The sequence below is a fragment of the Glossina fuscipes genome, unplaced genomic scaffold (assembly GCF_014805625.2).
Source record: "Glossina fuscipes isolate IAEA_lab_2018 unplaced genomic scaffold, Yale_Gfus_2 2, whole genome shotgun sequence".
Classification (NCBI taxonomy): Eukaryota; Metazoa; Arthropoda; class Insecta; order Diptera; family Glossinidae; genus Glossina; species Glossina fuscipes.
Genome location: NW_023998416.1, coordinates 29005677 through 29027941, shown reverse-complemented (window position 1 = coordinate 29027941; position 22265 = coordinate 29005677). Strand labels below are relative to the sequence as shown.

At 33.5% G+C, this 22265-nt stretch overlaps 1 protein-coding gene across 1 annotated transcript; it reads left to right on the top strand.

Annotated features, from left to right (window-relative positions):
• The first annotated feature begins 4039 nt into the window (after positions 1–4039).
• On the top strand, positions 4040–17446 carry LOC119633962 (ubiquitin-conjugating enzyme E2Q-like protein CG4502). The gene is made up of 6 exons (XM_038027816.1): positions 4040–4649; positions 15159–15539; positions 15605–15728; positions 15806–16155; positions 16264–16373; positions 16417–17446. Exons 2-5 carry the CDS (start codon positions 15355–15357, stop codon positions 16346–16348), a joined length of 744 nt encoding a protein of 247 aa, XP_037883744.1. The 5' UTR covers positions 4040–4649; positions 15159–15354; the 3' UTR covers positions 16349–16373; positions 16417–17446.
• The last annotated feature ends 4819 nt before the right edge of the window (positions 17447–22265 follow it).

Here is a 22265-nt window from a genome sequence, read left to right as displayed (position 1 = left end):
TCTCTCTCTCTCGCTCTCTTTCTTCTCGGTAATTTTTGTTGTTGTACATATATACACATACATAGAGATATATATACATAGTTGAAACGAAACCAAAAAAAAAAAAAAAAAAAAAATGAAAAACAGAATATTCTCTTATAAGACTTGATTTGTTTCTAATTTATTGTTTCTACATGTATACGTAAATGTTGTTTCTCGGGGGTTATATAATTAAAGCAAATAATTCTCTCCGATTTACTAAATTAATTGCTAACATTATGTATTATATTTATACTATTAATATATTTTTAAAGCCTGCTTGTATTTATTTGAAAAGAAAAGAAAAGAAATGGATAAAGATATAAAAAGCGCGTCATCGATAACTAAAAGCTCTACATAAATAAGAGATGTTAAATGAATGATTATCGTTATCGATCATCATTTAATTGTTCTTTATAATACATACACTCGCAGCCTAATGCAATTTAGTTCAAATTTATAATAAAAAAAAATAAATAAATAAATAGATATTGTATTCTACAGTACATCTATATATATATATTCATAAGATATCTAAGTACTCATGTTTGCATATTTTAGTTTATTATTTCAATTTTATAATTATGCATATTATGGCAGTCACTGGTATACAGTACTGTGCGCCAAGAAACAAAAAGAAAAAAAAAAAAAACGGCAAAAGAAATGAAAAACATATCTAATGTGAATTTTTTAAAGCAATTTTTCATAATTTTTAGTTTACCATCTTAAGTGACGATGTGCTTCATACATATATGTATACTTTTTATTTTTTTTTTTTAGATAAAATGTGGTTGTTTACGTAAAGAATTTATTAGAGTTAATTTTATTTAAACAAAAAAAAAAAAAAGAAACAAAAATCTGTTTTATTTAATTTACTCATATCATTTCGCTAAGTTTAGGCAAATTTATATTTAATTGAATCTAAGCAAAAAGTAATGAAAATTATAAATATATTTATATGCATATATATGAAATTTATTACAAATCGCTTTATTATTTTTGTTTAATAAATTATTATGTATTATTTATTTATTTTTTTTTTTTTCCTGTTAGTGATGGCCGTTTTTCTAGTAACCATATACTTCCTTTGGCATTTTGCGATTCCGTTCATAGAAAATTAAAACAAATAAAAAATTAGCTCAGCCTTCAAGTTCCGTAACATAAAGGCATCAATATTAATTATATAAACACAAGGAAAAAACAGCGCATGCGTATGTACATAAAAGAAAAAGATCAAATGGCGGAACTCTTTCGTTATGTCAAGGATCTCTAACGAATCGCATAATACGCATATTGCGTAACTATATAAAATTCTTACTGTAACAATACATACACATACACACACATACAGACACCCATGTTCGCAATATACTGCAATAAATTGAAATTGTTCTAGTAATGTGTTCTATAAGAGTTCTTAAATACTAAAAAGAAATAAAAAAACTATTTCACACGTTGTTCTTTTTTTTTTTGTTTTTTGTATCAGAATAAATAACTTTTTAAGCAATACTAACAAAATTACTAAATTAATTTCTATGAATAACAAAAAAAGAAAAAGAAAATAAAAAAATAATAAAATGAAATTGTCTTCAATGTTAAAAAGGATACGTACTCAACCCCTTTCCTTCTCCTTTTCAACATATACTCTTTATAATAGAAAAACAAAAGGCGTAAAAATCCGTTGGTAAAGAGTTTTAGCAAACAAATAACTGAATTGATAAACGATGATCACAAGTATAATGGTATCAAATATCTAATGAATAAAGTCAATTTATTGAATGAGTAGTTGTTTTTTATTAAAAAAAAAAAAAATCGCGAAAAGAAATCCAAAATAATTGTGCAATAATTTCGATCGTGGTTCTTATCCACCACATTATTACAAAGTGAACCAAATGTCTCAAAATTGTGTACAGAATAAAAATCTTTGTTTATTTATTATTCATGGTCTGGCCTCCATTGGTGTAACACGGTGACTGTCAGAAAAAGAACGAAGTACGGAAGTGATGGTTGCTGCCTCGTGGCTGTAGTGCCCAATCGATAAGCGAAAGCTTATATGATAAGGATGTGAAAAAACTGATTGAATCAATTCATATTTCTCACATCAATTAAGATATTGTTACTAAGCGATTTTTGTTTCGAAATTCTAAAAATTACACTATTTTTTTATATAACGACTTATCAAAATAAGACATCATATTAGCAGTGCTCGAAAAAGGTTAGAATCGATTCTAACAAAAGCTAGATACAACCTTGCATTACAGCTACTAAGACAACTCATCTACATAAAGTGCGTAGATATTTGACGGTACGTTTAATTTAATGAAGAGTTATAATAAATCTTTTCTTGATGTTCCCAAGGGTAAATTAATTTTTTGATTTTTCGCTTAAGAGGGCAGTTCGAAAAAGAGTAGTGAAGAGGAAGAGGTTTAAGTTGACTTAATTTGAATTGTTTAATAAACGTCTTTATATGTATGAATTCAAGATTCTTAGGCTTTCCCTAACGTATTGCTCAAACATTTTATCTTCTGAATGCTTCTTCTATGCAACCCTCAGCGAATTTCTTTGAATTGAGTTCTTGTCTGTGCTTCCCCGATCAATTCGCCACTTTGCTGCCCACGAAAATGAACTTCATTTCACTTACTCAACCATCTTCAAAGGAGCTTTACTCGCAAAACAGCAGACACTTCCAGTAGGAACCATTTTCCTTTTAGTAATGCGTTTAAATTTTTCTTGCCAATTCCTTTGGCTATTGTTTTCACAGCTAGATCGGACACTTTTCGACGTAATAGTTAATGGTTGCAAGGAGCTGCTCTATCAAACTTGCGACAAGATTTTAGTGGACGAAGATCCTACAATCATTTTGGCTTTCGAAGTTTCCTTTCCTTTTAAATACCAAAAAAAAAAAACAAGTAAGAAAGTTATATTCGGCGGGAATCGAATCTCGGATACTTGACACCCATATCGCTAGTATTATTTTGAAAACATTAACGCAGCAGGCCCTAATGTCTATCATATTCATTTTAGAATTAACCCATTTTTAGGCAGATAATATATCTTCATTTGAGGAATATACAAAATAGTTTTATCATGCTTGGGTCGTGAACCCTCAGAAAAAGTGAAAAAAAGACAATTTAATCACTTGCACCATTCGCACGATCGATTTTTCCCATTTTTACAAGTAAGGAGCGCAGTGTTTCGTAAAGTAAGTGTGGAAAATTTTAGTCTGTTGGCTTTTATAATTTCGGAGTAACGAGCAAAAACCTACAGGTATTTGTTAAGCAGTTTATGCTCCTCTGCGGGTTTCTGCTCTGATCGATATGGCCCATTTTCAATACCAAACTGGGTGCAGAAACTTCCACTGCCTCTACAAAATTTGATCTCTATATCTTCATTTTTGCGACCAGGAGTAGGCAAAGAATACATACCACGCACACACACAGACGGAGAGACAAGTGCTTTTAAAAAGTCCATAGGACTCCGGGAGTAAGACTTCAAATTTTGAAAAAATTTTCTATACTTGCAAAGTATATACTTAATCGTAAGAGATTGTCGACAATGGCAAATTATATGAGTAGATTTCTTAAAGACCTGTTGGTGTATTGCGATAGAGCAACTGCTGATTGCAGATACGGGTGGAATACGAATACAATTAATATGCAAGTAGTGTGAATGAAACATGTGAAGCGCTTGATTTTACATGTTATCCGTGCGCAAGGATCCTGTTAGTCTTGTCTGCATCGTTGTAATTTTAGTATATGTTCTGCCGAGAAGTTTTTTTTTTAAATTAATTTCCTACAAGAGATTTTAAATAAAGCAAGTATTTATTGAATTTTAAAAAGAATCAAATTTTTCTGACCAGTCCTTTGAACTGTTGTTCTTAAATCCATACCACGAGCATTTCAATATGACATTCAGCGAAGTGGGGTAACCCTGGTGACATATTCTGGCATAAACTTATGATAAAACAGTTGATTTCAGTCATTAAAAGATTTTTATTGAATGGATTAATTTGCGGGCCGTTGTACGTGTTTAGTGTTGTTGGTTTTTGTCTGCAATGGTTATAACTTAATTACAGATAATTAAAATTATCACGCCAAGCATACTCAAAAGGAAAAGTGAAAATAAATTAAATTTTCAAATATTTTGCAATCAGTTTGTGTGTGCTTTTAATACTTGTTGTTTTTGCTATTTTACGTCAAAAAAAAAATTACGAACACCAGAAGAAACACACAACATACAAATAAATAAGTAATAAAGTATGTAAGATATTCTTTGATGGAAAAAGGGAAGAATGTATTTAAAAAGCGCAATTTAAATATGAGAACACATTCAAACACATAAGAGTGTTTGTAACATTAATCTGACATAGAGGCGAGCGAGCTAATAATACAACTTCCTTGTGATGCTTTTTATTTTTGTAACCGGCGACAAATTGATTTTGCACAACACACAATAACGTCGTCGTTTTTGTTTTTGTTATTTTTTGTTTTTGTTTTTTTTTTTAATAAAATACACAGAACTGATAGCTAAGTTTTGTGTTGAAATCAATGGAAAATTGAAAGGCTTTAATTGGTGTATTGCGTTCGATGACGTTCCGTTTTCATTGCGCCAGACTTTAGCGAATTAAAAGGGTAAGTGAACTTGTTCAATTCTTTTTTTGCACATTACGGTTTAACAACACAGTCGTGTTTGATTGATGATGACAAAGTGCTAAATAGTGTGCGGAATAGTGTAAATCCATATCTTTTATAATTACATTTTCTTCTAAATGCTTATAACTTTATAAAGTCTACAAAATGTAATCGCACAGTTCAGCGAGAAACCCAGCAGCAAATTATGCCTATGCCTCTTATATTTTGAAACTAAGGAACAACGAAAAAAGTTGCTTTAAATGTCTTCAGCAATGTCATTAGTTTGAAATGGCTACATCGGAATTTATCCTATCACACATACCTGAAAAAGTGTCTTTGTTGTAACCTAAATCACATCTTGTACAGCGAATATCAAGTTCGCACCGATACGCATAGCACTTAAAAGAGCTTGAAATAGACGAACCTTCTCAGTACATTGATCAATTTGGAATGTGATTCTGAGTCGGTCCACGCTTGTCTGTCCATTTGTGTTCAACCCACAAATCGCTACTTCTAAGACATTTTCATGGAATTTGATACACTCGCGTATTGTCATCCAACCATGAACGTAAAATGGCGCAGATCAGACAACCCCCTTTTCAAAAATCTGATACATCCCAGAAGACGCTATGGAGAGGTTTGCACATAAAAACTTGGAAAGAAAGAAAGAAAGAAAGAAAATAAGCCACTGTTATGAAAATTTCAGGAAGATAATGATCTACATTAACATTTAATCAATTGGCGAAAGTGCGGTTCTTAAAACATATTTTGAATGTCATTAAAAGGCCAGGTCATCCTCTCGGCCCCAATCCTGTTGAGAATGTTTGTAGATGGCCAAATTGTTTCCTGTAAGAAAAAGAATTGTGGAAAAATATTCAGAAAGTATGGCATAATATCTCAGTGAAGACCTGCGATAATCAATATCATGTTCCCCTGCAAAAATCAACGTTACCCCTAAAAACAATAGTAGTTATACTGGCTATTGACTGCCTGAAATGATTGCTATAAAATTGTTAACTTCTTTTAAGTTTTTGTTTACACTTAACATAGCTTCAAAAAGCATTCGTAAATGCGGAAAAGTTCCTACTTTATAAATAAACGATAAACATCATATATATAATAAGAGGAAAATTGAAAAAAATAACCTCCCGCAACATAAAACAACAAGCGCCTATTTTTCTGTCCACCAGTATATGTGTAGATGTAGGTAGGCACGGTATATACATATGTCTAGATTATTGATATATATATAGATATGTGTTGCATGCAGCATGTATAACTATCAGCGTAAACAGCGGAACGAATCTATATTTGTCGATTAGTTATTCACCCTCCTTTAATATACGATTATGTTTTGATTTCTTCTTCGAAAGACAAACTTTGCTTCAATTTTTTGCTGGTATTGCTCTTTTAGGGTCAGTTAAAATAAAAATAATTTGAAATGGATCAAAATCCCCATTCCCTTAATTGCCAAAAGAAAAAGATAACTTGAGCCTCAAAGTATATACGAATCATATGACGGATATTGTTTGGTGAAATATTATGCACAAGCTACTAGCGTTGTTACATTCATTTCAAACCGTATACACTTAATATCTCGTTAATTTAATCTTTCCCCTTAGGAACTATGTGGTAAAGAGGGAACCTTTTAATTTGGTAATCTTTACTTATTCAACGCAATACAGCAAGTATTAAAACAAGCTAATTATATTATAGTCTGTACAGTCAGCTTAGAGAGGCGCCATGTTCATTTGTATCTTTTTTTTTTTTTTTTTTTTTTTTTTTGTCGTTAGAGCGCGATTTGTTGATGCACTATTTTATATTGAAATGCTACACTCTTCGAAAGCTGTTGCAAGTTGTCTAAATATTTCATCAAAATAATGTTTCCCTAACAATGGTTGCATTACATGCAAAATTGGCAATTTCTTATGGTAGTCGGTGATTGCACAACTACGATAGGTTTGCGGCATATTTTGTGCAAAGATTTTTAGCTTTCTTGTGAATGCTTTTTGTTTACTATTGGCTCGATTGTTTCTATTAGGTGTATAAGTTAATAAAATGTTGTCTATTCGTATACGTCCGTACGTCTATCTCAAAAACCGCCAAGAGAATAATGTTCAGCTTAGGCTGAGAAGTTTTACCGCACCCGCTATACCCTCAAGAGTTGGCCTCGACCTTTAGACCGTCTTGACTTACATAATTTTGTCGTATTACGTAAAACGATTTAGACATATAGACAAATTTCATACAATTATGTTACAAAAAAGTGGTGCCAAGAGACCACAAAAGATACGATATTAGGATCGCAGGCATCTTATGTTACATAAGACTGGCTTCACAGAAACTGAAAATGCACGAAAATTTGTCGATGGCTATTTGCACTCCAATCCGTCAAGTTGCTACCGCGTGGGCATCCAAAACCTACCCAATAAATGGCAACAGATTATATATAATGGTGACGCCTATTTCGATTATTAAGTTTTGTAGCTGCGCTACTTCATTTAAAGTTGAATTTCATCAAAAACCGGAAGGAATTTGTTTATACACCTATTATGCAAAAACTTATCATTTACATAATTGAAATATCTCGCGATGCGCACTTCATCGTAACGGAAAACAAAAGCCTGTTCGAGTGTTTTCTTGTTCAACTGTAAAAAAACTGCGATCCGAATTTCCGACCTAACAGAAATCTTGTTTTTCTCCACAATCTTACAGTGACCTGAATACTAACATATTTACCTGAGAAGATTCAATTCACGAAATCTGAGCGGACCATGAATAATGTCATGAATCTAGTTCCACCTGACAAACGGTACTGAACATCATAAAGCCAAGCCAGCGGACCATGAATCTTATCCTACCTGACAAGACGGACTGAACATCATAAAGCCTATTCTTTTTGACGCTTTAAAGCTGCCGATCTCGCCATCCGTCCAAATCGAAATGATTATTAGCCCGAGCAGATTTAAAGAGCTTTTATATATAAAAGGCCTTTTATAATGTATAAACACATCTGGATCTTGACTTTATTTCTTATATTCTGTATTATTTATATTTCTACCTATACTCTTGTTCCAGGCTGTCTAACTAAATTAAAACAAAACCTTTAGGCTTAGCAGGCGAAAGAATTGACCTGTTTGTGATAATAACATATGCTCGAAGCGGGGTCCTTCAGGAAAAATCTGTATATTATTTAGGTTATAAATGAAAAAATTCAAAGACAACAATCTATCTTCTGCTTATCGATTGAATTTCGAAAGTTTTCAGAAAAAAATTATTCATTTCAAAAACTTGCTGCATCATTTATTCCTTATTTTATAAAGTAAAAAAAAAAAAGCATATATAAATGTATGTGTGTTAATTTTAATGTATTGAAAAACTTGAAACATGACAACAGTATAAATTTTGCCACTAAATAATGTCAATCGATGAACTACAAAACCATCCTTATTATGTATATATGTACGTACGCATATTTATAACTACAATACATATATATTTGTATGTTGTTTATGTATGAAGATTCGCGAGACTCATCAATAAAGAATCAGTGTGTGGGAGCTTAGTCACGCTGTCTTTGCTTTCTGTTTATGTTTATGTAAAAATTTAATGACCATTTTTACCACAAATTATATAGCGAATCGTACGTATGTATATGCACGCAAAACATTACTATTAACAGTGAAGAGCTTTACGTGCTTGACATTATTATTATTATTATTATTATTTATTTTTTTTTTTTGTAACCATCAAAAGCGGAAAATATACTAAATTTGGCCAAATAAATGCTCTATAAATTGCTGGCAAATGGAAATATCCTTCTGGTAGGCAGCCAAGGAAGTGTGTAGTAATAGAGAGAAAGAGAGAGAGAGACAGAGAGAAAGATGGAGGAACTTTATAGCATTCATCTCAAGTAAGTCTCCCGCTAATAAATCAAACTCTTTCTCAGATTTTTCGGGGCACCGGAGGCAGAACTTAAAAAACTAGCTTCACAGAGTACAAGAAGAAGTAAACTTCTTCTAGATTTTCCGATATGTCTCAGGTACTGAAACTAACTTTGTAATCTACAAAATACGCTTCTCTTTATTCATCAATGATGAAAGAAATTCTAGGCATTTAAGACGAAGTAAGTAAGGACACTAAGGCCTAGATTTGCAAAACATGCTATTTATTGATTAAAGATAGAAAGAACTTCAAGCAGTGAAGAAGAAGTAAGTAAAGACTCTACGGTCTAGATCTGCAAAATGCACTACTTTTTATTCATCATTGATGAGAAAAATCCTAAAAATCCTTAAAAAACCACTCTAAGGATTTTACAAAGGATATAAAATGTAGGGCCTTGTGTATGTCAGAATTTGCAAGGAGGAGAACTGCCGACATTGTAAACTTGATCTTGATAACTTTTTTTGTTAAAAGTGACGACCTTCGTCGCTAGCAAAAGAAAATCTGGCGAAACAAAGCAGAAGGCATTTACAAACTCAAACAACATAATAAAAGATTCGCTCTGCGCGACAGGAAAGCTGAGAGGAAATCTGAAAGTCCATTGAAAATCTGTCATTTGACAAGTGAGGAACTTGAACGAAAGCCGCCTTTCAAAGAGTAGCAATAGCAAATTTACAATGAATTTCGCTTTTTACGATGTGTTGGTGCTTGGATAGATTTGGGTCAGGTAGGACATATATCTTTGATTTTTTGAGCTATGATCTTTGCTCCTCTACATTCCAAGGATGCTTTAATGCTTTGTCGTTGACGAGTCTAGTTCTAAGTTGCATGAGGCTCAGTTTTAAGTAGGTTCAATATGAAGCCGGATGAAACAACATTGGAGAAGTGGGAGAAAGAGAAAGTAAAGCCATGACAGACATGCAGAAGTTGCACTTCTTTACGGAAACAATATAAGAGAAGTTTATAAGAAATTTGCGTGGATAGGATTTCTACATCAATGATCAGATACGAAGATGTGTAGCAGCCAGTAAATTCAGTTTTATCCTAAGAATCCCGTTGAGTGCTTATTTCAGATATTTTCTGAATTAATAGGAGGTAACTATATTTAGCTATTGTTTGCTTACATATTGCATTGTCGCGCTCATTGCACACATAATCTTTACTCACCAATTTAGAAAATATATGAGACAAGTTATATTATTCTGTCTCAATATTGGCCGATTTGTGGCTTTATAAAAACATACGACCCCAACCGCCAGGTCAGATCAGCTCAAGGTCTTACTGGTCTTGAGTTGCTATTCGTAAACCCGAATTGATACTTTATGTTAGGTAGTAAAAATCAATCGTCCCAGACTAGTATATCGTTCGCTGCTCTCCCTCTAAGAAATCGTAAGTCTGTTTAGTACAATCTGTTGTAGTTTATTGCAAACATTAGTTAAACTCTTTAATGTGCTCCTTTCCTTATTTTAAGAGGAACGTAGAGCGCTTGAATATTCTTATACATCTAAATACGATTGCGGAAGACCTTTGCTTTGCGTATAGAGTAAAATTTATGCACAAATACTTGTATTCCTACCGTAACAGAGCATCCGGTAACATGATTTCGTGCTAATATAACTGTAAAATCGCGATAAGTCTCTTGTAACATGCTCCAAATTGTCAAACTTTCACACTAACATAATAAATATAAATGAGAATGAGAAAACATGCAAGAAAGAAAAGATTATTGTTCAGATTACAAAAAAGACTAAAAATCAATTAATCATTTTTCTGTCTTACTTTTTAAATAAGCTTTAAATTAATTGCATTTGTATTTCAATCCGTTTCAATGCGATTCGAAAAACAAACCTAACAGGAACCGTGTTATTGTAAAAATACCTGTAATGCTTTGTTTTGCTCGCTATCTTATTGCGTTCTTGTAAGGGATGGAGTGCGAAAAAAAACGAAATTGAAATAATTTTTTTCTGCTTTTATTTTGTTTCATCGACAAGGCATTTTAATGGAATCAAAAGAATACCATCAGACAGAGATTAAAACAAAGAAATTCCACCAGCATGCAAATATTGCGCTGACAGCCGTTGCTGTCTCATCACCATAAATTAAATGTTGCAAATTTTGCTATTAAACACGTTTGTACACGTGTGCTTGTGCATTCACATATGTTATAGAGATCCCCACCACGATCAACAATAGATTCATTTATGTTTGTACACATGACATACCGAATATGTAAACAAAAACTAATTTACATAAATAAATATACACAACTAGCAACTCTTAGTAGGGGACAAAACTGATGCAAGTTTCTCTTGCTTTCTTTTATGAAAAAAGTAAACGTGAATAGATGTCTATTTATTAATGAAAAATAAACGCGGAAAACCAAGAAAGTCGGTAAAGGCACTACACTTGCCGATTGGGGACAAACCTGCTAGACTACGGCCCTTCTCCTGATCTCTTTCTTGACTTAAGACCAAAGCGCAACGAAAACGGGGCATTATTCTATGTTGATGGGTTCGTTTCATTAGTTCTTGGATGTTTCGGAAAGTAGTACAAACAAACCTATCATCCAGGGCCTCATATATGTTAGTTAGCGTAACGTTTGCAATTTTACAATATGGATCATTTAACAATCGCTGAATATGTTAAAACAGTAAAACCTTACTACAAAAACGCTGATTCCGTAATAGAGAGCTTTCGTGCATTTCTCTTCGGTGATGAAGTTCATTTTTCGTTTAACGGATATGTCAACAAGTAAAATTGACACATCTGGAGCAGCGAAGATTCAGAAGTAACTGTCGCATTCCCAAAAGTCGCTGTATGGCGCGGCTTTTAGGCTGGAGGCGATGGACGAGTGTGTAACACAAGTCTTCAATTCTGATCGCAACAGTCGCACGTTTATCAATTTGGTTTTGGCGTGAAATTGAATGTGTGTGTGTGTGTGTGTGTATTGAAAATATGTGGCTTCAACAGAACAGTTTCGCAAGCCACACAACGCACCCTATTTTTGCATTTTTGTGCGAGAAACTTCTAAGAAACGTAATATCTCGTTCTTCTGATGTGAATTGACCATCCACCCATCTGCTTGGCAGTCGTTTGTTTTGCGAATGCTCACAGGCGTTCTAGTTGAAATAGAAAATTGTTGTTATAGCGCATACACTTATCTTATATGACCACAGGCTAAGCTTCAATGAAAGCGTGATCTGTCCATGAAGACATAATCGATGATTTGAAGTAAGCAAGCGTCTGAGCTTTGACACGAACATTGGCAAAAAAAAACCTAAAAGTGCATTGATCAAAGTGGAGGTCTGCAGATAATATAAAGTAAATATAGTCATTCCTTGCTTCAAAAAGCTTGTAACTCTGCATAAAGTTCTTGACCATTCACAAACTCTGAATCGATCAAAGCACACCTGTTCCCTCGTCTTTATGCCTGTCAAGCTTAGATTGATTCTGAATCGATAGATATACTCAAAGGTGGGTCTATCTCAATTCATTTTGGGTGTTGCATACATAGGCGCACGCTTAGTACGCAAGTGGTATAGAGTGTAATAGTGTGTAGGAAACCAAGTTGTTAAATTTTTCTAACCAAACAAAGATTTTTTATGCTTTACCTGTTGTTGTCCTAAGGTAAAGTAGCAGCTGGCTGTTGACGAAAAAATATGCATAAAAGTTTACAGGTGAAACGGGTTAACATAAAAATGTCAGAACGAAATGTTTGAGTTTGTTTAAGAGAATAGTGGAGCAAAGTAAATGTAAGTCCCTGTTAATAATGAATTTATATTGAGAATTGTAAGAGTTGTAAGCAAAATATAACTCGAACTATAACAAACCAATGGCGAAATTCTCAAAATAACAAACATAATATAGAATGGCAAAGTTAGCAAATTTTTACTACTTCACCTTTACCACATGTTATCGTACTGATGGATTCAGGGTCGCTTTCTGAACCTATTAATCTCCGACTTGGTTTGTTGCGTTCAACTAAAGGTTCGTAATTTTTAAGATATTTAATGGAATTTAGTGCATGCTGACGTGTTTTGGCCAAAGGATGAAGTTAGATTGGGCCACTTTTTCAAAGACTTCGGCGTATTTTGAGAAGTCGTTGTTTGAGTAATTACAACATCGTGCTGGCTATTTAAGTCGGGCTGTTTCTATTCTATATCCACCGCCGAAGGATGCGGGGGTATATTCGTTTTGTCGAACGTTTGCAACGCCCAGGAGAAAGCATCGGAGACCCCACAAAGTGTATATATTCTTGATCAGTATCACGTCCCCCTGTCGGTCTGTGTAATGTCTGTTGTAAACACGCTCCTGGCCGCAAAAATGATGCTATCAACTTCAAATTTGGAGTTCTGATGGAAGAAGCACGCAGATTGGTATTGAAAATGGACTAAATCTTCTAATTAAACAAATCTCCTGCCAGCTAAGTTGCTTCAAATTAAAAATATCAAAGATATTAATGTTTTTAATGCTTAACCACCGAATTTCATCAAATCTTATGATCTTATGATGCTTGACCTCTGCAAAAAAAAAAGAAGAGTATTCTTCTCTAGACGTTTAATACCACACCGAGATCATAAGAAAGACCTGGTAGTTTTCTCCAATTTGTTGTTGCAATAGAGCGAAAGCGACCAAACCGCTTGGTCACTGTTTTCTTCACATATCATTGTAGCGTTACCGTTGAACGTATATTGTAAAATGTAGTGAATTATTTCAGAATTCGGCCCCATGTTCAAAATACAATTTCTATCGACTTCGAACACTGGAATATAAATTTCTCGGTCCAGATTGATTTTAAGAAGGGAAGAGGTTTAGTCGCAAATGCTCCACGCAATAGGGAAAAATCTTAACATACCTTCTGCAGTAAGTACTGATTTTGATCTTGATGGGTACACATGCCAGCGATATCGAAAATTTTGCGACCTTGATGACGAATGCGTGTCATTCAATAATAACATAAAGACAAATGTAGTACACGTACTATTTTTGTTTTAACTTGCGCTCTTGAAATCAAATCAAGAAGGCTATCTCTATGAATAGGAGGCAATGAGTGAGAGCGTTATTGCTTTTCATTTGTAAAACGATTTTATGTATCATATTTTGGTCAAATTTATTGTAAATTGTCTGAGGAGAAAGGTAAGGAAGGTAAGGAGTTGTAATGATAAGGAAAAGTAGTATTGAATTATAAAATAAAACCTCTTATCTTGCCATACGCTACATCAGTTGTGTTAGAGGGCATGTTACGTTTGTGTGGATGTATGTAATACACAAGAGTTAACCACCGATCTGGTTAGAAACATTTTCTGAGTCAATTTAGTCATATCTATCCGACTGTCTGCCTATTTTTGTCCTTGTATCAATGTTTTAACCAAATTTAATACACTGACATGCTTTGCCTAAGGGACGACCACTCCCCCCTTTTATCTCGCGAAATTTTGAAAATTACACAATTTTTTCATATAACGAAAAAAGTTTTTTTGGAGAGAGTAGTCAAGAAAGTGGTTCGATCCGAACCATTTTCAATGGCTTTCATCCTTGGACCACAACATGTGAGTGCACCAAATTTCATCAAAACATATTGAAAGTTGCGACCTGTAAGTTCAACACAAAAATGCATGGACACTCAACAGACGGACAGACAAGATTTTGAAATGATTGAAATGAACCATTTTCTTAATCGATCAATATAATAAAAGATGGGTTTATCCTAAGCCCTTCCTCGTGTTACATACTTTCGCACAAATCTAATATACCGCCCACAAGTGGCGTAGTATATAATTAAACGAAACGACGTATGGTATTTAACGTGTGGCCTTGTGCATCGATAATGTTTTTACTTAGGCACAAATAGGATATGTAATGCTATAAAAACCTATCAAAGTCATCTCTGAATTAAATCAAAGGGAACAAAGTATTTTTCTTAAATATTTTATTACTTGGAAAACTTCTCCCACCTGCAGTATAAAGGCCATGCGAACATTAAACGTAGCTAGAAACGTTGTAAACCTGTATACACGCAATGTTTAAAAATGTCGTTATATGACATTTCGTCTATTCGTCCAAGAAATTTTAAATTATATATATATATATATATATGCATGTATGCATGCCTAAATATGTATTTTTAAAATCATCCCACACATCAATGCCAAATACATTCAAAGATGAAAGATAATTCGGATGAGGCGGCATATGCTAAGTTACTCTGTGCTAGAGAAGAACAGTTATTTACTCACATAATTGGTATTAGAACAAGGTAACGGCTAACTATATGTAATTGACAATTACACCCAAAGAAATTTGATGCCAAGTGTTTTTGCCAAAATTCCACTAACAAAAAAAGAAAATAACAAACCAAGTTTGTCATGCCTCGATTTTAATGTCAGTATTTATTAAACAGGCCAGTGTGTACTTTGTGTGTTAAGGATAATTTAATAATATTGTTTCTTCGTTTGGCTTGGAAAGTAACCAAAGCATTTTTCTTCTTTTTTTTTTTTTTCCTTTTTCTCTCTTATCTTATTTTTTTGCATCTTTTACATAAATAATTTCCATTTGATATTTTTCCAGATCTTTGCAGTTGAGTTAGGCTTATGGTTAACGCACAACTTTTACATTTTGTTTTTTAACGCTATATGTAGAAAAGTGTACATTGGACTGAAAATAATCATAAAAATAATAATAATAAGTGTGTTAAAGGAAATTAAAGCAACAAACATATACCACCGTTAGAAAATCAAAATTTTTTAATATATTAATACACAAAATGTCATCGCGCTCTAAGGACAAAGTGGTATCCACTCTGCGTAAAATCTTCAAAGGCGATAATGAGCGAAATGGCGAAATGTTCGAGGGTAAAACTGTTGATAAAAGTGCAGCTGCCGCCTCAAAAACCGTTAACGATTCCAATGCTGAATCGCCCGGTAAACGGATGCGAAGACAAGAGCACAAGTAAACAAAGTTCATTAACGAACACACGTACATTTTATTAAACAATAATTAATTCTTTGTTTTAGAATAAAACCTCAACAGAATGGTATAAAAACGGTACCCGATTTGAATATAAGAGCCCGACGTCTTATGAAAGAATACAAGGAAATACAAAAAATTCAAAATAGCAAAAAAGATCCTGTTTTCACGGTAAGAACGATAAAAGTCTTTCAAGGAAATAAAAGAATTTTTTTTCTCTTATACTAAAAGGTTTTTTTCCTTTTCAGGTGGAACTTATTAACGATAATCTCTATGAGTGGTATGTTCGTTTACATATAGTTGATCCGGATTCAAAATTAGCTAAAGATATGGTTGACATGCATATACCGTTTATACTCCTGCATTTGGTATTTCCTGATAATTTTCCTTTTGCTCCGCCATTTATGCGTGTAGTTGAGCCACATATTGAGAAGGGCTACGTTATGGATGGTGGGGCCATTTGCATGGAATTGCTGACACCGCGTGGTTGGGCTAGTGCCTATACAGTTGAAGCTTTACTTATGCAATTCTCGGCCAGTCTTGTTAAAGGACAGGGGCGCATCATGAAGAAAAACCGAAATACCAAAGAATTTACCAGGTATTTTTTTTTTTTTTAATCAATATTTAACAACATTTTTATATTAAATTTAAATTGGAGAACGGAAAAAAGAACAAAAAATGTGTATAAAATATATTTAAATTTTAGACGGGGAGCTGAGGAGGCTTTTCGTTCTCTGGTAAAGACCCATGAGAAATATGGTTGGGTAACACCTTCACTCTCGGATGGTTAGATGGTCGATCTTTTCTATATATATATATATATATATATATATATATATATATATATATATATATATAAGCAAGTGCTGCTCTCTTTCTGCCACCAATTTCAATTTATAGTCTCAATGTGTATTCTTTGTATATAGAAATCTAGATTTCCGTTTATATAATATTGTTGGCTGCGTTTAACCAGTGCTAACACACTATTAATAATAAGATTACATGTATTTGCAATTTATCTAATAGAGTTATATGTGATTTCAACATTTAGTGATAAAGTAGGTTTAGTGCCATATGGATAAGGAATGGCAGTGTTGTGAATCTATGTGCTCAGATATTTATATTCGAACACTTTCTCTATCTCTCTATATGTTTCTTCTAAAAACAAAGATCAAAAATTATTCCCTCTATTTTAAAACGTACAATCAATCACATCATTCACATTAAACTTAAAACAAGGAAAACCAAATCAAAATATTTTAATGTTAAACTGATATCCGTATGATAAGTGACTATATGTTGATTATGCTTTATATGTGCACATAGCGCATAATACACTTTTCCATATCTACTTTTTGTTTTGTTTTATTTGGTTATATAACAATTAAAATAGCATTTATTATATAATGAGATCTACTTACCCTACTGATCGACCAATAGATAGATGTAATCACTTTATATCCTTTATATCTATGTTTATATTATTTGAAAAAAATTCTCGCTTTAATACCAGCAAATACATTAATTATCGAACAACATAAAGAAGAAAAAAAAAGAAGAAAAAAAGAAGAAGAACAACAACAACAATAATAATAATAATAATAATAAAAAACATATTGATCCCTCCATATTAATGCGCATTGTGTTACATATAAGAACCCATAACGTATATTAGTTATATTAAAGGTTAAGTAATGCAATTATTGGGTATGCAACCAATTTAATATGTAAATGTAAAACTGCAGTATTCGCGTAATTGTGTACATAAATATGCACACATACTTGTATTCCTAGAATTTATATTCATTAACGTACGAAGATACAAATTCTGTAAACCAATTAATTTTGTGATTTATAAAATACTTGATGTAATATTAATTACTTTAATTTTACTGAAGTAATTTTTTTAATTTTTTTTTTTTTTTTGGTTGTGTAAATGGCAATTCAATCAAATAAACAAGCAAAGAAGAGTTTTAAATCAATGTAAATTTTAGTAAATGTATCCATGGGTCTCTTTCATTTATCCATACACTCTTTACAGGAGGATATGCTTGAAATGAGACATAGCAATAGCTAACTAGGTCTTTCTATGAATCCCGCAAGAAGCTATGAATAGTGCGAAGGCAGTTGATTTCCATATATTTACAAATTTTCTGTCCGCTTCAATTATGAGAGATCTAGCCCCCAATGACCGTTATCTGATTGTGAAGTGCACAACATACTCTCCGAAAAAAGATTTTGACCTAATGATTAGCTCGTTACTCGAGACTGAAGTGCATTTACACGATCTTGGCAAATCGTCCTATTAGAAGGGTATCGAAATGCTAGAGAACTGTTTAGATTGGCTGTATTGTACTTAGAGGCGGTGGTGTTGATGAACGGGCAATATTTTGATGATGACTAAGGTTCTATTTGTTTTGTATTTTAATTTATTTTAATTTTTCTTTCTACCCCTTATCGAGTACCATCAACACAAAGTGCGATCTTATCACTTTCTTATCTTCCGTATCGTACCATAAACCGATCCCTGGTCCTCTTCTGAGTCCCTCATTGAAAGCGTCCATTGCCCGACATCGTCATTAGAATTGAAGTGCTATTTGGACAGACTATAGGTTAACAAATATTAATCAGAAGAAACGTCGAGCGACGAATGCAGCGGAAAAATATAGCGTATTACATATTACACTTCAGCGCCTATTGAACACTTGACACCTATTGAACGGACTTTGGCATTATTAGATAGAGCGTGAAGAAACCATTTTATCATGGTATTTGACATAGGAAGGCCGCCTTTCCTTTTATATCTTGCTTCGCCATATGTCATTGCTTGTTGACCCATTGATGGCTTGAACAGAGTAGCTAACAAGACGCGCCACTCACATGGTTCTCAAAAACAGGGTCGTCATCAATATGCAAAAGCGAATAATCATTTCCGTAACCAGCATGACTCGACTCAAAGGGCTTTCTTCGTCATCACAGCAATTCATATCTAAGCTTCTTTCACATGCAGATCGTAGGTGACTTAATTTTTTGCTCATAAATTGTATCAATGGCCTTCAAACATTCGAAAATAACTGGTCGCTTGCTTTCTAAAACCACAATGACATCACAAGATCTTCTTGCTTTCGATTCTTCATTCTTAAAGTTTCCTAGTTAGACTTCTCCATACTACTCTACTACTGCTACACTCAAGTATTATTGCATACGTAAATAAAGCAATCGGTCACTGTTAATAACAATTTTCTTCGAACTAAACGGGAGAAATGACATCCCCACCGAGCTATTCAAAGGTCTAAAAAACCATTTTATTTGTTTATACTTCGCCGAGGTAGGTTTGGCTGCTTTGTAGAGCATACTTGTGATAATCCCATATACCTTCTTCCTTGGAAATGTATCGATGGGACATCAAGTTTATAAATATTTTTTTCATTTTCATTGTACTTGACAGTGTTTTTGCTAACATGCATCAATCGTTCACCATTCATTTAAACTGTTTTTAAATGAGCTCACTTTTCCACAAATATTTTCAACCAGTCGTCAATCTTACAGAGTTCGTGAAAATTCTCGCTCATTCAAGTGTTTCAATACACTTAAGATTACCATTAAATTTTGCCGAAGGAAATGCGTTTAATTATCGAAAGGCTATTTAATTATTGAACTACTAATGAAGGACAACGATTCAACCAAGTGTGATTCATTTTATTCCTATGAAAGTATGATGTTTTCTTAATTTCATGAATGGATAGAACTGTGATCAGCTGACTTTAACTGATAGCGGGGAAAACATTAGAATATGTAAACATATCCGAAAAGAACTTATTAGATGAGATTAGTCTGATTAAGTGAAGGCCTGCATTGACAAGTACGTGCTTACGCTATTGCAAGCAAAATTGAAAGTTTGAATCGTCCCGATTCATTAGGAAACTTTGAACTTTTGCTTGCGGAGCAAATGCTAGAAAGTCTAGCTTTTGCGTACTATGCAGCCTAAATTGGAGGATATTTAATGTTTCATTGCTCATAGGACCATTGAGTGAAGCACTCTTATACTCAATGGTTTCGATGCTGCTCTTTACGGCACTGAGTCTCTCTCGAATTAAAAATTTGTTTGCGCAGCCTCCCATTTTTAAATTTCTTAATGTATAGACGTCAATTGGTCTCTTAAGCGATGGGAACAAGTCTTTGGACCTCTCCGCTTAATTATAGGCAACATCGTAAAATACGCGCCCACACGCAACGCACAGTTCGAGTAATTCTAAAGACATTCCGTAAGTTTCAGCTAAACGCAATATCAGTCGGTAACACATGATTGGAGTGACTAAACTAGGTATCTTAGTTTTTCCGAGTCTTACCTGCTGGCACTTCACAATTTATCGTTCTTTAATCCAGGACTTGATTTTTTTGGTTTAAATAAATTAAGGCAATAATAATACCGAATCCACCTCTATACAACGGGTGTATATCAGTTTTGTCGTTTCTTGTGTACCTCAGAGGTAACCAAAAGAAGTTCAATGTGAGATTCTGAACAAACTTAGTTGTAAGTGTTGGTTGCACTAAGCAGTTTTTAAAATTTTTGCGTATAAAAATAAATGGAATAAAATGGAGAGTGAGATTATCTCTTGGCACTTACTTGGCTGCAATCGGGAATGAAGCTTTAAAGTACCTATGATACGTTCCTAATTGTAGAAGAGACTCGGGGTAATAGGAATTTTTCAATAATATTTTGATCGATTTGCAACTTTACTGACTGCTCTATTAATTACGGTGGGAGTATTAATAAATGCGGTCCATTGTTTTTCTTTTTGTGATAAACATTGCGCTTATTTCAGAACAAAATCAGTAGACAGATTAATCAAACTGTTTGCCAACATTAGGCAGCGCTAGCTACCCTCTCAGGCAATTTTGGATTTTCATCTCGAAAAAATGTATCATCTTTTGAGGCTATCCTTAAAAGAATTCTTATTTGGATATCGTTGTAAAAATGTAAGCAGCATTCAAGCAAACAATAAGTCATCATAAGATTACAGCCACTATTAATTCGAAGTGATGTTGTCTGCTGTTAACAGCAAGGAGGCTAAAAACGCAAACATTTCAAGTGATATCATGTCTTTCAGCATACAATGGCCATTTCCTCTGACATTTGTAGCAGCTATTTTGGTAATGGTGTCTTCTAGTGACGGTTTCATTTGATTCGGACAACGTATAATGGTCCTCCCAAGTGAGACTGCTATGGACAATTAGCTTTATCGTCGATGTTAATGGCTCACGTACTCTGCAGCGTGATTATTTGGTCTTTCGATATCGGAGCCCATCCACTATTCATCACTTATAGGAGTACTATCCTTCGAATTAACCAGGAAAAGCAAAGTTTCCCGCAAACGGGCTCCTCTTTGACGCAGAGCTGCATCTATTCAAAGCTCCACGGAACTATGTCGTGTATGCCTTAATTTGTTAACTTATACAGTTGCGTATAAATTAAAGAGAAAAAACGAACCGGATTAATTTGTACTCCAATCTACGCGAAAAGAAATCCCAAATCAATATCTGATACCTATAGCATAGGTGAAAGCATTTATAAATTTGATATAAGGCGAATATAACTTCATTATTTATTTGAACCTAAAATAAGAAAATAAACGAATAACAGCAGTTTTGTCCCTATGTTCATTACGTACTATTTGGATATGGACATCGTTTCTCATAATGCTCCAATTAGCCAAGTGCGTATAGCATAACTCGAGAACTTGACACAACATTGCTAATATCTGTTCTATTAATGTCATCCTGTTTCCTGTTATAGGGATTAGTTATGTCGAATTTACCATGAGTACGGACAGATGTTCGGTAAAAAGATTAATTAAATCACTTTTATAATTGAAAAATAAGAAAAACAATGTGGTAGACCAGGACTCGGCATTAAATATCCAACATTGCCTCCCTTAATATAATTGTCCATATAAGGACTTTTCAAAATGGTTTTATTTCGAAAGGAGTCGAACCATATCGAAAACCTCGGGGTATATGAGACTTGATAAAAATATCTAATAAATAGTGACCTGTATTGAAACGATCGATATGGGTCTATCTCGTGTCCTTCTGGGTGTTGCATATATCTGCACAAACTCAAGATACGCTAGTACCATAAGTGGCGAAGAGTATAAAAATTTTGTTCTACATTCGTTTCAGTTTATATCATTTACCCATGACTAAACTAAATAGTAATGTGCGCACTGGATCTTTCAACTGCGGTGCAATGAAGTGCTCATGAACAAATTTCATGAACCAATCAAATAAACAATGGATGAAAAGTGCGAAAAACTTTTCCAAAGATCGTAGATTTTATACATTTATGATAGTACGAAAATCTTTATTTTCATTGAATTTGAAATAATATTACTGATGATCAGATAATCTTTAGATGTGTCCTCATCGTTCTAGCGTGTTTGCGGGCTTTATTTTGCTGTCAATATATATTTATATATATAGACAACATGTGACATTGGTTATTTACATATCTAGAATTCACTTAAAGGCTGATTATAATTAATTCAAAAGCGTACAGATGTATATATTATTTCATATTTTCTTTTTAACCGATTTTTCTTATTCATTATTCTATGCATTTATTACGCCCCGCACGAAATGACTGCACTTTACTTGGCAACTCTGCTATTAGCTTTGACAAATAGTATATATTAGCTCAGTCAGCTG

Excerpts from the sequence above, each read along its gene's own strand:
- LOC119633962 (XM_038027816.1), top strand. The coding sequence starts at position 15,355 with ATGTCATCGCGCTCTAAGGACAAAGTGGTATCCACTCTGCGTAAAATC. Across the intron at positions 15,540-15,604 it reads ATGCGAAGACAAGAGCACAA|AATAAAACCTCAACAGAATG; the intron begins GTAAACAAAGTT and ends TCTTTGTTTTAG. Across the intron at positions 16,156-16,263 it reads AATACCAAAGAATTTACCAG|ACGGGGAGCTGAGGAGGCTT; the intron begins GTATTTTTTTTT and ends TTTAAATTTTAG.